At 37.1% G+C, this 14,528-nt stretch overlaps 1 protein-coding gene across 2 annotated transcripts; it reads right to left on the minus strand.

Moving 5' to 3' along the window:
- Positions 1-1,225: 1,225 nt before the first annotated feature.
- On the minus strand, positions 1,226-6,854 carry LOC131167745 (uncharacterized). 2 transcript variants are annotated; one of them, XM_058126620.1, is made up of 5 exons: positions 6,525-6,854; positions 2,865-2,963; positions 2,635-2,743; positions 2,476-2,547; positions 1,226-1,613 (listed from the first exon to the last, which is right to left on the minus strand). In XM_058126620.1, the coding sequence occupies exons 1-5, from the start codon at positions 6,704-6,706 to the stop codon at positions 1,497-1,499; spliced, it is 579 nt and encodes a 192-aa protein (XP_057982603.1). In that variant the 5' UTR covers positions 6,707-6,854; the 3' UTR covers positions 1,226-1,496. The 2 variants fall into 2 exon arrangements, with proteins under 2 accessions (XP_057982603.1, XP_057982602.1); XM_058126619.1 differs by having other exon boundaries at positions 2,472-2,547.
- Between the last annotated feature and the right edge of the window lie 7,674 nt (positions 6,855-14,528).

The following is a 14,528-nucleotide window of genomic DNA, read 5'->3' on the forward strand; positions in this document are numbered from 1 at the left end:
TTAAAAAAGAGACAAAATTATTTTTTTATTAGTTTTGAAACCTTCTTTATATCAATGTAAAATTGAAAATTATAAGGTACTTAGTGTGTAGTACTCATATTGTTCAATTGATACCATTGTAATTTTTTTTTTTATATATATTTAACTTGAATAGCACTAGTTTATTTATTATTTTTAATATAACATTTGTCATTATATTTGGTAAAAATTCTCATACTCATTCTTTTGTGTTTTTTTTTAATTTTCTACTTCACGTTATTTTGAATTAAACTACCAATCCGAACCGAACCACCCAATATTCAAACCGATCGAAACCAATTCAAATTACATTCTCAACAGTTTAACTTAAGATTGACATTTTGTCAAATCAACAAAATCGAATCGGCTGGAACTTTAAATCTAGTTTGACCCACGAACAGAACACCCCTAGCATTGGTGTTCTATGATGCAAAGTAATTAAGACATAGCCTAATTTAATAATTTGAGGGCACATTCGGAGTATCCTAACATGATAGAGGTTAGGTTGGGTCTTATGATTATTAGAATAAAAAAATACAAACCAGATGGAATCTGAGCGGACTATGGACCTATTGTGATGCCAATTATATGCCACAAATTTGATTCTTGTTCAGTTCATCCATAAAAACGTAAACGTCGTCGTTTTAACAGTATCTCAATTCCTTTTTGTCCTCTTTCTAAATTCTAACCTAGACGTGTAGGAGGCGGCCTGGTTTTAATAGAAGGTTATCATTCTCAAGTTTGTTCATTAAATTTTTAATAAATTTGAACTTGAAGTTTAATATACTTGTTCAAAATGTTCTTGACCCATTTCTAAATTGGAATTTAAAATTGCATGTTCATGCAATCAACGAGCCAAATCATAAACTATACTAAAGATATATTTTGATCATCAAGATTATTTAGGTTAACCTTATTACCATTTAAATGGATAAAAAAACTCTTCCCTCTCGTCCAGTCCAAATGGAGAGATAAGTAGATGGAAAATAATTTGATTTGGAGATCCAACATGACTCTCCTATCTACTTCATGCAATTACCAAATTCTGAGAGAGCTTCATCACCATTCACCCAGCTAAGATAAAATTGCGTAATAGCAGTGAATGCCAGAACTAAAATCTGAGTTTCAAAATTAGTAGTTTGGAGCTTTGAGCCGCAGCTACTGATTTTGGAGGCATGATGAAAATGCAAAAGCATTGGGAGAGAGATTAAAGATTCAGTCCAAAATTTATAAGCAATTACTGCTCACAAAATGTACAAAAGCCTAGGTTAATTTCTTTGTTCTACCATTGGGAACAATACCCACTTAAGTCGAGCAACTCGTAAAATCTAGCGATTTTAAATTAACAGCCCCGTAACAAGAAAAATTTAAAAGAACGATGTCTTAAAATGAGGAAACAAAGGATTGCCAACAGCATGCCATTTGGTCCTTGAATAATCCAACTGTGATCTTAAACTGCTGGATCAACCTCCAACTTGTTACCGCCTCTTCTTGCTTCCTTTTGAACTGGATTTTGATGGGGTGGCAACCAGGTACACAAACAGAATCACAATTGTGAGGACAGAAATCTGGGATCCATATTTCGCCAAGAATCTCTGTGGAACATGAGCAGACAGGGAAAGCACTGTAGTGAGTGACCGAATAAGTAAAGAAATGCCATTATCCACTCTAGTAAATTAGTATTGGCCCCAATTTGTTGACACCCAAAAGAACCACCATCACTGTTTACTAGTGAACAATAGCTGATAGTTTGAATTTTAAACATCAGATATCTATGTTAAAGGTCCCGATTCGAAACTCGGAAAGGAGTGAATGGGGGTTTGGATGCAAGGTTGGGGGCACTCAGCCTATCCCTTGCCTAATTGAATTGGTGCCCCATCTGATAGCGTGTAAGCCTCAGTCGATGCAGTCAATGTTCTTAAAACTCTCTTTAAGTACGACCGCATCAATTGGATGAGGTTCAAATTTGATAAGTTAGTCACCAGATGAACTTCCAATCCAGTGGCTGAAATCAATCTTGGTCTTTGCAGCCTTGTATAGGCTAGGCTCTAGAGAAAACAGTGCCTCTGAAATTGGTGGTATCTAGGCAATTACGGAGCATCATTGTTTATCAAATTTGTCTTCAATAGTATTTTTTTTTTTTAAATACAAAGATCCCCAAAAGGTAGAGGACATAAGTCCATTCATTAGGTGCAGTTGCAAGGTCCACTAACACTAACAATGGCAATGGCAAGATCAACCACTAACACAACAGGTGCAATCCAAAAATAAAAACATCTGCAGGGCAACAAGAATTCATACCTTAACCTGCGAAAACATGGCCACCAACCAAGATTATTCCATGAAGACAGCATAGCAATTTAAGTTAGTACACATAGGAGAATTCAATAAAGGGGATTATTCATATAACTTTTATAGTTTAATATATTGGAGGGGAGAGTGGGAGATGGGACTCACCGATTCAAACTTCTTCTCTGGAGGTCTATCTGCTAGGACATCCAAGGGCAGAATTGGGGTTGAATATGCCTCCTTGAAAAAGAGACCAACAAAATGTCAGAAATTATTTTCATGGAACAAAAATCTAATTAGCATTGTGCCAACTAATGAATATGTAACCTGTAGGGCAGCATTTGTGGGGATACGGAATGTGATGACTGCTGGTTGACCATAATACACTCCTTTTGTTTTGGCTTCCAGTTCAAATGAGTGTGAAAGAGAAGAACCACTGCCAAATAATATGGTTTAGCATTTCTAGGAAAACAAGAACAACAAAAATAATAATAATAATAATAATAAATGGAGTACAAGTTGAAATAGCATTGGTATTATTGAAAAGTGGAACTCACGCATCAAGCCTTTCCCACGACTTTGAAGTGTTGCCACTGACTATATCAAACACTTCTCGTCGCCAGCTATCATCATTAAGACTTACATCATATGCAGTCCTGAAAAGAAATAACAAAAACAAATATTACCAAATTAAACAATCACAGAATAAAATAACTAAACACTAGGATTTTTTAAAGGGAAAAAACAAAAGCAAATCTGTCTGATAACAAAAGACCAAGATGCTTATTGAAAGTCAATGTTTCGGTTTTTTCCCTAGGAGACTTGGATGCTAGGAAGGGATTTATAGGCAGTAATTCACTGAACACTTCATTTACTGACTTGGCAGCTGCAAAGAAGACATTTATTAATAAAAAAACTCAGTCGACAGAATACCATGAAATGGAAATCATTCATAGGCCTATATATAAATCATTGCTTCACCAGAAATTTCTGAAGAAGATAGACTAAACAATGCAAGTGCCTACATAAGAAATGGGGACCAGGATTGGGCTGTTCTGCAAGATCTAATTCCAAGGAACATAACTCAAAGGCTGAGAGACAGTTGTTGCAATCTTCAAACAGAAATTGTAGACAAAATTGCTTAGAGGACATCAAAATAGAGGAGATTTTAATCCCAAATCTGCTTATATTATTCAGTCAAATGTTTACCATGGAAATGAATATATTGATGCTCTTTGGAAAAGGGGAAAAAGAATTAAAGCATTTACATGGCTGGCATAGAATCTTGACAGATGCAGCAACAGGTAAAATAAATCTCACCAATGATGCAAGCTGTCAATCCTGTTGTTTTCCCTTGAGAACAATGAACACCCTTTGTCTTATTTGTGATTGCCCAGTGGCTAAGAGTGTCTAGAAGGAACTAATGGATGGAGAACTCATCGAGAGAATTATTGGACTTTGGAGACTAAAACTTAGAAGTTAGCTCTTAACCAACATCATGGAAGATAGAAATGTTAGTCAATGAAGGCCTAGCAGTTTTACTTTGTTTATGCAACTAAAAATGTCTCAAAATGGAGTAATAATCGGGTTTTTGGAAGTTGAACAAAAGCTCACCTCTTCTTTCATTGTAAAAAAGCAAACCATATTTGGAATGCTCTTTTCTCTTGTTTTGATGAAGCTTGGGTGGCACCACAGACTGTGGATGATTTCTTGCTAGTAAAGTTTTGGGGTTTTGGAAGAGCAAGAATGGAAGTGTTCTATGGCCATGCACAGTTTTTGCTATCCTGTGGACCCTTAGGATCAAAGGAATGAGAGAACTTTGAAGGATCGTTCTACCTCTCCTAGCTTGTTACGGGATAGATTAGTGCTCTTGGATTCTTTAGAGCCCTGTTTTTTTTTCTTTTGTCACTGTCTGACCTTCAAAGGGATTGAAGAGCAGCTTCAGTGTAGTTTTAATGTATCTTTTCCTTTTCATTTAGAAGGACATCTTGTTCTCCACTCTTTGTAACTTGATCTGTTCTCTTGTTAATATATATTTTCTCTTATCCAATTTTAATACCAACTGCTGCTATTTTAGATCAAACTAGAGAAGTGCACCAAATTCTGCACATTGAGGACATCCTCGGAAGAAATGAATAGCTTTTGATTCCCTGGAATCCTCTAGCACATGGCTGGATAACGGTAAATACTGATTGCAGTGTTAAGGGCAATCCTGGGATAGCATCTGCAGGGAATTTACTGAGAGATGAGAAAGGATATTGTACTGCTGATTTCCATAAAAAATTGGAGTTTATTCAGTGATTGGGGCAGAGTTATGGACAATTTTTTTTTTGACAGTTCACCCTTGCCTGCTAAACTTGTGCAACAGATATTCCTAGAGTGAGATTCAGCAATCATTATTCAAGCTTTGCACTCCCAAAGCACTAACATGATGGTGCACGGGGGTCTCGTTGAAGAATGCTGCAGAACAATTAGGGAAAGTTGGGAAATGGGAAGATAGGATGAATCACCATACACAGGGAACCAAATAGCTGTGCTGGCTTGTTAGTTAATTTTCCAGTCAATGAGAGTTCAAACACTCCCAATGGCTGACATCATGACAATGACTTGGTGGCTCTTTAGAGAAGGATTGTTTGGAACCACTTGTAGAAAATTACTTTTCTGGAAAACTACTTATCTGAAAAAAAAAATACTTTTCTAAAAGTAGTCTGGGTTTAATTATTATAAGTACTCTTTTCAGATAAGTACTATTTTTAGAAAAATATTTGTTTAGAACTTATTTTATTTATAAAAAAAAAAGTTGTTTTGAAAAGGTACTTTTTGAACTAAGTACTTATAAGTGTAAACCAAAAACTAATCGACAAAAGTACTGAAGAGTATTTTCTGAAAAAGTACTTATTTTTTAAAACATTCCAAACGAGAGCTTAGTTTTGTTGGCTTTTAACCCTCCTTTGTACCTTTTTTATTAAAATACCAGCTTTCTGGAACTTAGGCATGGGACATGACTACACTTCCTAAACACTTCAAAATGGGCGAAAAACTCTGAAAAGTATGAGAATCATGTACTTCAATGCATGCCCGAACACACAAGCATGTTCCCGAGTCCATGTAACATAGCCTGTAGTTAATCATAAGAATATTCAAAAAAAAAAAAAAAAAAATCTTAAACCCATGTTAGTGATTTACCTCAACCCAACAATCATGGACAACTTTAAGGGGCACAACTGAATACATAAAGTACCATAAAACAATATTTATTCAGGAGGTAATGTACATCAAATACAATATAAGTTTTTTTCTTTTTTCCTTATACTAGATTTGGTATTGCAATTGTAAATGAACTTTGAAATTCTTCCCATGGATTAATAATGTATCTTAGCCAGCAAATCAGCTTCCTTGTAGAGGGATAAGGCTTACTCCTAAATAATGGGTTTAACCCATATTTCAGCCTCTTTGTGTGTGTGTGTGTGTGTGTGTGAGAGAGAGAGAGAGAGAGAGAGAGAGAGAGAGATTTGGGTCACAGCTAGTGAGCTGAAGGAGCTAACCAGTAGACATAATCATATTGTTGGCAACAAAAAATTATAATCTTTCAGGGCGTTTTTATTCCTAGGGCTCTGATCCTATTTCTTAATTCCAAAGTTAAATGGGAATCAAATTAAGTTCGGGCAGGCCCAATTTCCTATTATCATGCAAAATTCAAAAAGTAAATCCAATACCCAAAAGAAATTTTTCAGAATAGATATTTCAGTTCTAAATGATAGAACAAATAAAAAGTGCTGCAAAAACAAAATAAATGAGAAAACCTAACAACTACAGAAATGCACAGAAAGCAATCATGGGAAAATATTCAGACATCAGATAATTCAGTACAGAGATAAAATATGATGAAATTAAGGCATCAAATCGCGAAAAAAAAAAAACGACAATCAAGCACAAAAAACTGAGACGACGTTCACTTCAATTGGCACCAAATTTATGCACCACGTAATGCAGCGACACAAACAGCCTAAAGTCCCAAACTACTCAAAACTGCAGAATGTACAGTCAACAACAGCAATCTTCTAATTAGGTATACCCCCACAATCGCAAAAAAAACAACAGTAGATCTTAGATCTATCCAACAACGCAGTGATAAAATGCAACTGAATCCACGGATCAAATATTAGAGAACCAGACACGCTTAAGGCGAACGAAAGACGAAAATTCAGATAACGTACACAGATCCTTGGTTGTAGATATCGATGGAGACGGAGACTCGTTCGGCCCCAGATTTGAGCCTGGTGAGGCTGGCCTTCTTGTGCGCCACGATGAAGGGAACATCGGAGCCCGTGAGCGCCGACGACGTGACGATCAGAGCTAGCAGGACGCAGATCAAACCCTTCGTGATCGAAATCGCCATTGACGAGTTCTCCGCGATTCTACAGAGCTTCGGCTAATAGATTGAAGAAAGACTCCGAATCAAAATCAACAGTCCCCCTATATCTAATGGGCGAGTGATTTTATGTTTTTTAATGACACAAATACCCCTGTACGGGAAATTAGTTTCCTTAGCTTTCTAGAGAACTATCTTGGAATAAATTTTAAGTACAGGAATAATTACGGCATGGGGAATGATAATTACGAGCGATGAGAAACGTGTATTTCCCAACTAAAGCACTGCAAAGTGTTATTCCTAAAATGCCCTCACAGGTCATGGATAAACAACTATTTTTAATAAAATAATTTAAATTTTAAATTTTGAAACATTTTATAATTATCAACTTATTTCATATAAATTATCTCATTTTATGAATTTCAATCTTTTTGGTTCAAAAATTTTACTTGGGAAACGAAACAAAAAAAATAAGAAAAAAATTTATTTTTCATTATATTTTCTCTTTACGTCAAATAATATTTACAATGAAAATTTGTTTTTATATGATTAAAAATTAAGGAAAATCAAATGTTAAAAATGTGTAAAATTAAAATTTTGTTCGTTATTTTGATATATTGTTTATTTTCTTTCTCACTTTTTTTTTTATAACCGAACATAAAAAAGTGGAATCCTTTTTATTTTCTTTTCCTTTCTTCAATATTTTCCAAACTTCACATAGATCATAAAATTGAAAAGAAAATAAAAGAAATTTTTAGTACTACGCAACTAGAAAAAAAAAATACAATAAGACAAAAAAATTTAATAAAAATGAGTTACTTTCCGTTGTACAATCTCAATTCAATCAAAATTTTTTATTGGAAATATATATACCCATGAAATGATTTTTTTATTTTTTATTTTTTAATAAATTGATTGCATAGAAGATGTTAATGAAGGGACTTGCAGAATAGCCCTAAGATTCACTCTGCTCAATGATCTTGGTGTCTCTTTACCTATTTTGTTATTCTGTGATAATCAAACTGCTATGCACATTGCCTCTAACCCTATTTTTCATGAAAGAACAAAACATATAGACATCGACTGTCACTTGGTTCAAGACAAAGTTCAAGCTCGGTTTCTACATCTTCTTCATGTTTCCATGCATCACCAGTTAGCAAATATTTTCACAAAGGCCTTGGATTTTGATGTTTTCCATCATCTTTTGCGCAAGATGGGTGTGTTGAATCTTTATTCACCACTACTAACTTGAGGGGGCGTATCAACATTTTCAGCTTATCAACTTTTTCAGTTCACAACAATCAACAACAGCATTATCCATTTTCAGTTTCAGTTCAATTGTCAATTACCTACAGCAACATCTTTTTCTGTTAGCAAAATAGAGGCTGCATTTCGGCATCTTTTTGTTGGCATAGCAACAATATTTTCCCCGCTTAGCATATCAGCAAACAGCAGTTGTAAATCTGTTATTATGCTGTTAATTTATTTTCAGTTATAAATTCTGTTATTGAAATGTGTATATAAGTACTCTGTAAGTACCTTTTGAGATATGAATGAAAGTGAAGTTTTCACTCATTTTAACACGGTTTAGATATGTGGGCGAGGAAGAGGGGGAGGAGTCTGGTGGAGAGACAGCTACTTGCTGGTTTGGCCGGAGCAATTGTCTGGAGATGGCAGTGGCTGTTGCTGCTTGCTCTGGGAAGGGGCATTGGTCGGAGGATTCGGAGCAGAGTGGTTAGAGAGTGCTACCGAAGCTGCCCGTCTGTGTGTGTAGGAAACAGGTCATGGCTACTTGCAATCGTGAGGTTGCTGGAAAAGATGGAGATGGTGGCCGTCTCTGGCGTGCCTAAGCATTCTGAATGGTGTTATGGTCGATGCGGTGTTGCACTGTAGAGACCCAAACCATAATAAGTTGGGTTCGTCGACGAAGGAGTCACGTTCGTCGACGAAGTCCTTCAAAGCCTCATCGACGAGCAAATACCGAGCGGGTCAGAGAAATATCTGGAACTTGGGCTCGGCGACGAAGGGATGGCTTCGTCGACGAGTTGTGTGGTGGATTCGTCGACGAAGACGCCGCCTCGTCGATGAATTAAACTTAGTCAAAGGCCCTATAAATATCCATTTTGGTTGCTTAGAAGTTAAGTTTCTTCCCAAAAGCTCTCTCTCTCTCTCTCTACCAACGAAACTTCTCTTTCTCTCTAAGATTCTTCGTTGTTCAACGTCCATTTCTAAAAACAGAAGTTCCTGCGTGGATCAGGGGAGGAAGTTCTACAATTTTAGCAGATTGGATCGTTGTTTTGAAGATTTTCGGGTTTTCTCAAAAATTGAGGTAAGGATCTGATTTCAATATTGATTGGATATTTGGATAGTAGTCGAAATTATAGTAAGGTTATGTTATGTGGTTTTTAGGTTTTGAGGATCCTGGGTTGTCGGTTTGGATCAGTTTTGTGCGTAGTTTCGTTTCAAGTTCAAGGTAAGGGGAATTTGATTACAACAGTTATTTTTGGAAAAACTAAACCGCTAAAAGGTTAGGTTATGCTTATATGTATGATTTAACTGCTTATTTGCTAAATTTCACCGAGTAGAAATGTCGGTTTTGCGATGTTCCAATTTTTGGTAAAAATATGGATTTTGGTGTATGGACTCCAAATGTTTAAAAACTTCTTTATTTGGATTATTATGTGTGTAGGAGATGTCTAAATCCTTTATTTTTATATAAAATGGTGTTTAATTATATCATATATCATATAGCGGATTTTTGTTTAAATTAGTGTGACATGTGGACGAAATTGAACTTGTGAACATTTGATATTATTGATATGGCTTATGGGAACGAAGTTCCAACTTGTTATACTGAAAATGTGGAAAATAGAGGCCGGTTATATACTGAGTTGTATATTTAAAAAGGGAAAATCGAGAGGATATGTGTCGGTTTAAACCTAATATGGATATATGAATTTGTGAAAATACTGGAATTACACAGGTTATCATGTTTTGTTATAAATTGTATATACGATAAATGGAACCACAACTTGTTACCAAAGGAGTTGAAAGATACTCCAGCAAAAAGGAGTTGAAAGATACTCCAATGTGAGAAGTTGAAAAGGCTTCATTAATGGAGGTGAAAGATACTCCCAATGGCAGGGAATTCCTCAACTAGAAGGGTACAATGCAACCACACCTGTAAATCAGTGTGGGTACATAGATAGTCGGCTAGCAGAAGTAATGAAACCACTGGTGAAATAATAGACCAGATGGGGGCAGTCGGACTAAATATATGATGCTTGACAAATGCCTGCACGAACAGGGCATTGTTAGAGATATCAGTGCACAACCCGTGCCACGAGGTAAAATAGGCATTATATGTGATACAAAGTTGTTGGTCATTCTATATTCATATATATGATTTAAAAGCTGATATGGAAAAACAGTATTATTTATATTGATATATGTGTTGTGACAACCCGAATAAAAATGGAATTTAAATAATAAGAGGAAGGGAAATGAAACCAGTAACAGAAGGAGGAAGTCAACTTGCGTTCGTCGACAACATCGCACTTTGGAAGGAATAATTGAGGGGGGGATCATCAGGGCTTCGTCAACGAATACAGGGAATTCTTCGACAAGGGCTTAAGAAAATTCGTCGACGAAGACTGAATTTCGTCGACGAAGAAATACCGAGAGGCATTTTGAGCCGACTGAATTTCATCGACGAATGACGTGGCTCGTCAACGAATCCAATTCTATAAATAGAAAAATCCAGATTTTTAACTTCACAACTAAGCAAACTTTTCCCTCTCTCTCCCCCCCTTCGGCCCTCTTTCTCTTTCTCATCAATTTTGGGCAATCTGAAGTCACCACGACGCTCCTGGGGAAGTTCTCTCCAAATCTGCCGGAGCGGATCGTTGGTGAAAGCAAGTTGGAAATCATCCCTGAGTTGAGGTAAGGCTTTTTAAGTCAAATTTGGTCTTGTGGTAGTTATAAGGAATGATGTACACGTAGAAATACTGAAGTTTAGTATTATGAGTTTTCAGTTTCAGGGTATGTATTAGGAAATCCTACGAGTGTGAGATCAGAGTTTATAGGAGCTTTCTCAGTAGTCAGGTAAGGGAATAAACTAAAGCAGTTATTTTTCATGCAAATTATTATTATGTATGAGCAAATTGATTTCCTGAAAATATGTACGATGTTTGAATATTATGGAATTAATGCATGTTTGAGAAAATACTATTATTATGTTGAAACGCGTATATGTATGAGATGTCAAAAAATTATGATTTTAGAATTAGAAGTATGATTTAGTACAACACATGTGTGGCATGAATATTATTTTACGTGAAATGTAATGTGATATGAAAGATTTTACGAGCAAAGCATGTTTTCAGGTATTATGAAAAGATGTGTCAAGTTACGATGATTTTGATAAATATATATGATAATTGATTTATTTTCAAAATGTATATATGTCACGCCCCAAACCCGAAAATGGAACCCAGGGGTGAATTTAAATAACCTAACCTATCTTTGTATCAATTAAAACATACATGATACCACATACAAAGAGGGTCCGACCCCGTGGGGTGAACGATGCCCTATGTACATACATACAAATGTTCATACTCATCAACATACGCAGCGGAATATGGTCTTTCTATACATAAACTGTACCATACCAGAGTCTATACCATACAAGGATATACATTCCTACAAATACCATACATTCTAAGGGCATCTACAAAATCCATCACGACAACCCGGTTACAAAAACTCGTACCTATCAGGCACTAGTAGTAGCTCAACAACACCCCTCGCTTCCGGATGCTAGGATGCTAGTTTCAGTTACCCGAAGGACCTGAAAAACATTTGTATATATTCCGGGTGAGACACCTCTCAGTAAGGGAGAAAACAGGTTATATCAGTGTGTGGCATACCAGTGTCATTTTACATACTTCATAACACTATACATACGATACAGTTGAAACAATTTGTACAGTTTCAATACAGTTCCATACAATTCTAGTATTTTCACAAAACCCATTCCAGTTCATACGATACCCAAATACATAAATACATACAGTCAGTGTCGTCACACTAGTTCACAACTACACAAGGTCACCTCATCTCACAGCGATTACATTGCTACCTACGCAACTACGCTACTACGATCAAGGCCAAATAGTGAATCCATTGCTTCATACGCAACTACACAAGGTCACCTACTCTCACAACGATTACATTTCTACACATGCAACTACAAAGTTCTACGACTCAGCCCAATAGTGAATCCATTGCTACATACGCAACTACACAAGGTCACCTAGTCTCACCCCGATTACATTGCCATGTGTCAAACTACGCTGCGACGACCTAGGCCCACTGTGAATCCATTGCTACAAACGGTGTAGAGCACACCTTCAGTGACCAGCCGAAACATATTGGTGATATTTCACACCCCAAATATAGAGCCGACCACTCTTGCTCCTGGTAACTACCCGATACCTGGCAATTTTACGAATCCCTGGAATCATTTTGGAACTCACGTTCCTATACATTTCAGCGTACGATAATTAGCTGCTACATAACTGTTTTACAAATACCTGGAACAATTTCATACAACTATACTTACCACACTTATTTGGATTACGGAAAATCATATCATTTACAATTTCAAGTATACAGTTTATGCAAATATGGATTACGGTCACCTCAATAATACAGTTTAAACAAGACAAACGGTTTTCCAAACAAAATAGAGATGATACCCGAAATCCTCAATTTTCCCAAAAAATGTAACCCGAAAATCCCATATTTTTACCCTGATAGATTTCCTCAAATAAGTAGTCAAAACATACATACAATTGTAGCCTACAGGCTTACCGATCCTAATTTCAAAAATGGACTGATATAAACAGAATCCCCTTACCTTAACCCGAATTCCAACCATAAACTCTACGGTCCTCAAAACTACGAACTGTGACTCCAAAACCTATAAACCACAGTACATAACATACTTACAATCCGTACTACTACACATATACTGAATCAAAAATGAAAATTGAGTTTTACCTTGATTTTATCCTGAAACCCGAAATCGCTCGAAACGATATTTCAATCTGCTAGAAACGTAGAGAATCCTACACTGATTCTCGCTATAACTTTGGATTTGCGATTCCGGCGACACACGGCGAAGAAATCAAAGAGAGAGAGAGAGAGAGAGCTTTGAACCTTAGAGAGAGAGACAGAGATAATCCATAACTTAGCCAAGAAGTAACCCAAAAGATCCTTTTATAGACCTTTGACCCGAGGGATTTCGTCGACGAAATGGTGCCTTCGTCGACGAAAAGTCAGGGATTTCGTCAAGGAATTGGAGAATTCATCGACAAATCCTGATATTTCCAATTTCCGCCTCTCAGCTTCTCTTCGTCGACGAACCTCTGAATTTCGTTGACGAAAAGTCTTCTACCTTTGTCAATGAATTATGGCTTCATCGACGAAGCCTGCAGAATTCTATTTTTACCCCTCTTACATAAAAATCCACATATCACGGTTCGGGTTCTTATAATCTCCCCTCCTTACAAAAATTTCATCCTCAAAATTTGCAATCTCTCATTACAAACACATTCATACTACTACATACATACTCACTCTGAAGCGAAAACAAACTGTCATGATACACACATACTCTACAAATACGGCGGCCATTTATACGCAGCCCTGTCATGATACATACATACATTCCCTCACTTATGGCGGAGGAATATCGTGGTCACATACATACACGGTCTTGGGAGCTTACAATACAACAGGACTTTCTCAAAGATTAACCACTAAACACAATACGATAACAGGGGTTTACATACATACATACATACTCATACTACCCTGTTATCCCAATACTACTCAAAACAACTGCGGATACTTCCAGCGTATTTCCATTTCCAGTTCCCAAGAAGCTTCCTCAATCTCGTGGTTTCGCCACAATACCTTTACCAGCGGTATTTCTTTGGTACGAAGCTTCTGAACTTTACGGTCCAGAACCTGAACGGGTATCTCCTCATACACTAAAGTATCCCCAACTTCCAACTCATCGTAGCTAATAACATGAGAAGGATCCAACACGTACCTCCTCAACATGGATACGTGAAACACATCATGGACCCTCGAAAGTGCTGGAGGTAACGCTACTCTGTAGGCTATCGGACCCACTCGCTCAAGTACCTCGAATGGTCCGATATACCTCGGGCTCAGCTTGCCCTTCCTTCCGAATCTCATCACTCCCTTTATCAGAGCAATTCTAAGGAATACTTTACCCCTACCTCGAACTCTAACTCACGACGGCGAACATCCGCGTAACTCTTCTGCCGACTCTGAGCCGATCTAATCCTCTCCCAGATCAAACCTACTTTCTCAGACGTCCGCTTTACAAGTTCAGGTCCTAAAACTTGACATTCACCGACCTCATCCCAATGCAAAGGAGATCGACACCTCTAACCATACAAAGCCTCGAACGGTGCCATCCCTATACTGGCCTGGAAGCTATTGTTATAGACAAACTCCACTAGTGGCAGAAACTGAATCCAACTACCACCGAAGTCTAAAACACAAGCCTGTAACATATCCTCCAAGGTCTGTATTGTCCTCTCTGACTATCCATCAGTCTGGAGGTGGAACACTGTACTGAAAGTAAGCTTCGTCCCCAATGCTTCTTGCAAGCTCTTCCAAAATCGAGATGTAAACCTCGGATCCCGATTTGGAACAATGGACACCGGTACCCGGTGCATTTTCACAATCTCATGCACGTACATATCAGCTAACCTACTCAAAAGGTAGCTAACCTTCATCGGTATAA

Source organism: Malania oleifera, chromosome 11, assembly GCF_029873635.1.
Source record: "Malania oleifera isolate guangnan ecotype guangnan chromosome 11, ASM2987363v1, whole genome shotgun sequence".
Taxonomy (NCBI): domain Eukaryota; kingdom Viridiplantae; phylum Streptophyta; class Magnoliopsida; order Santalales; family Ximeniaceae; genus Malania; species Malania oleifera.

Coding starts and splice junctions, on each gene's coding strand:
- LOC131167745 (XM_058126619.1), bottom strand. CDS start 6,706: ATGGCGATTTCGATCACGAAGGGTTTGATCTGCGTCCTGCTAGCTCTG. Junction 2,744..2,864: donor TCGTGGGAAAGGCTTGATGC/GTGAGTTCCACT, acceptor ATTATTTGGCAG/TGGTTCTTCTCTTTCACACT. Junction 1,614..2,471: donor GAAGAAGTTTGAATCGGTGA/GTCCCATCTCCC, acceptor CATGTTCCACAG/AGATTCTTGGCGAAATATGG.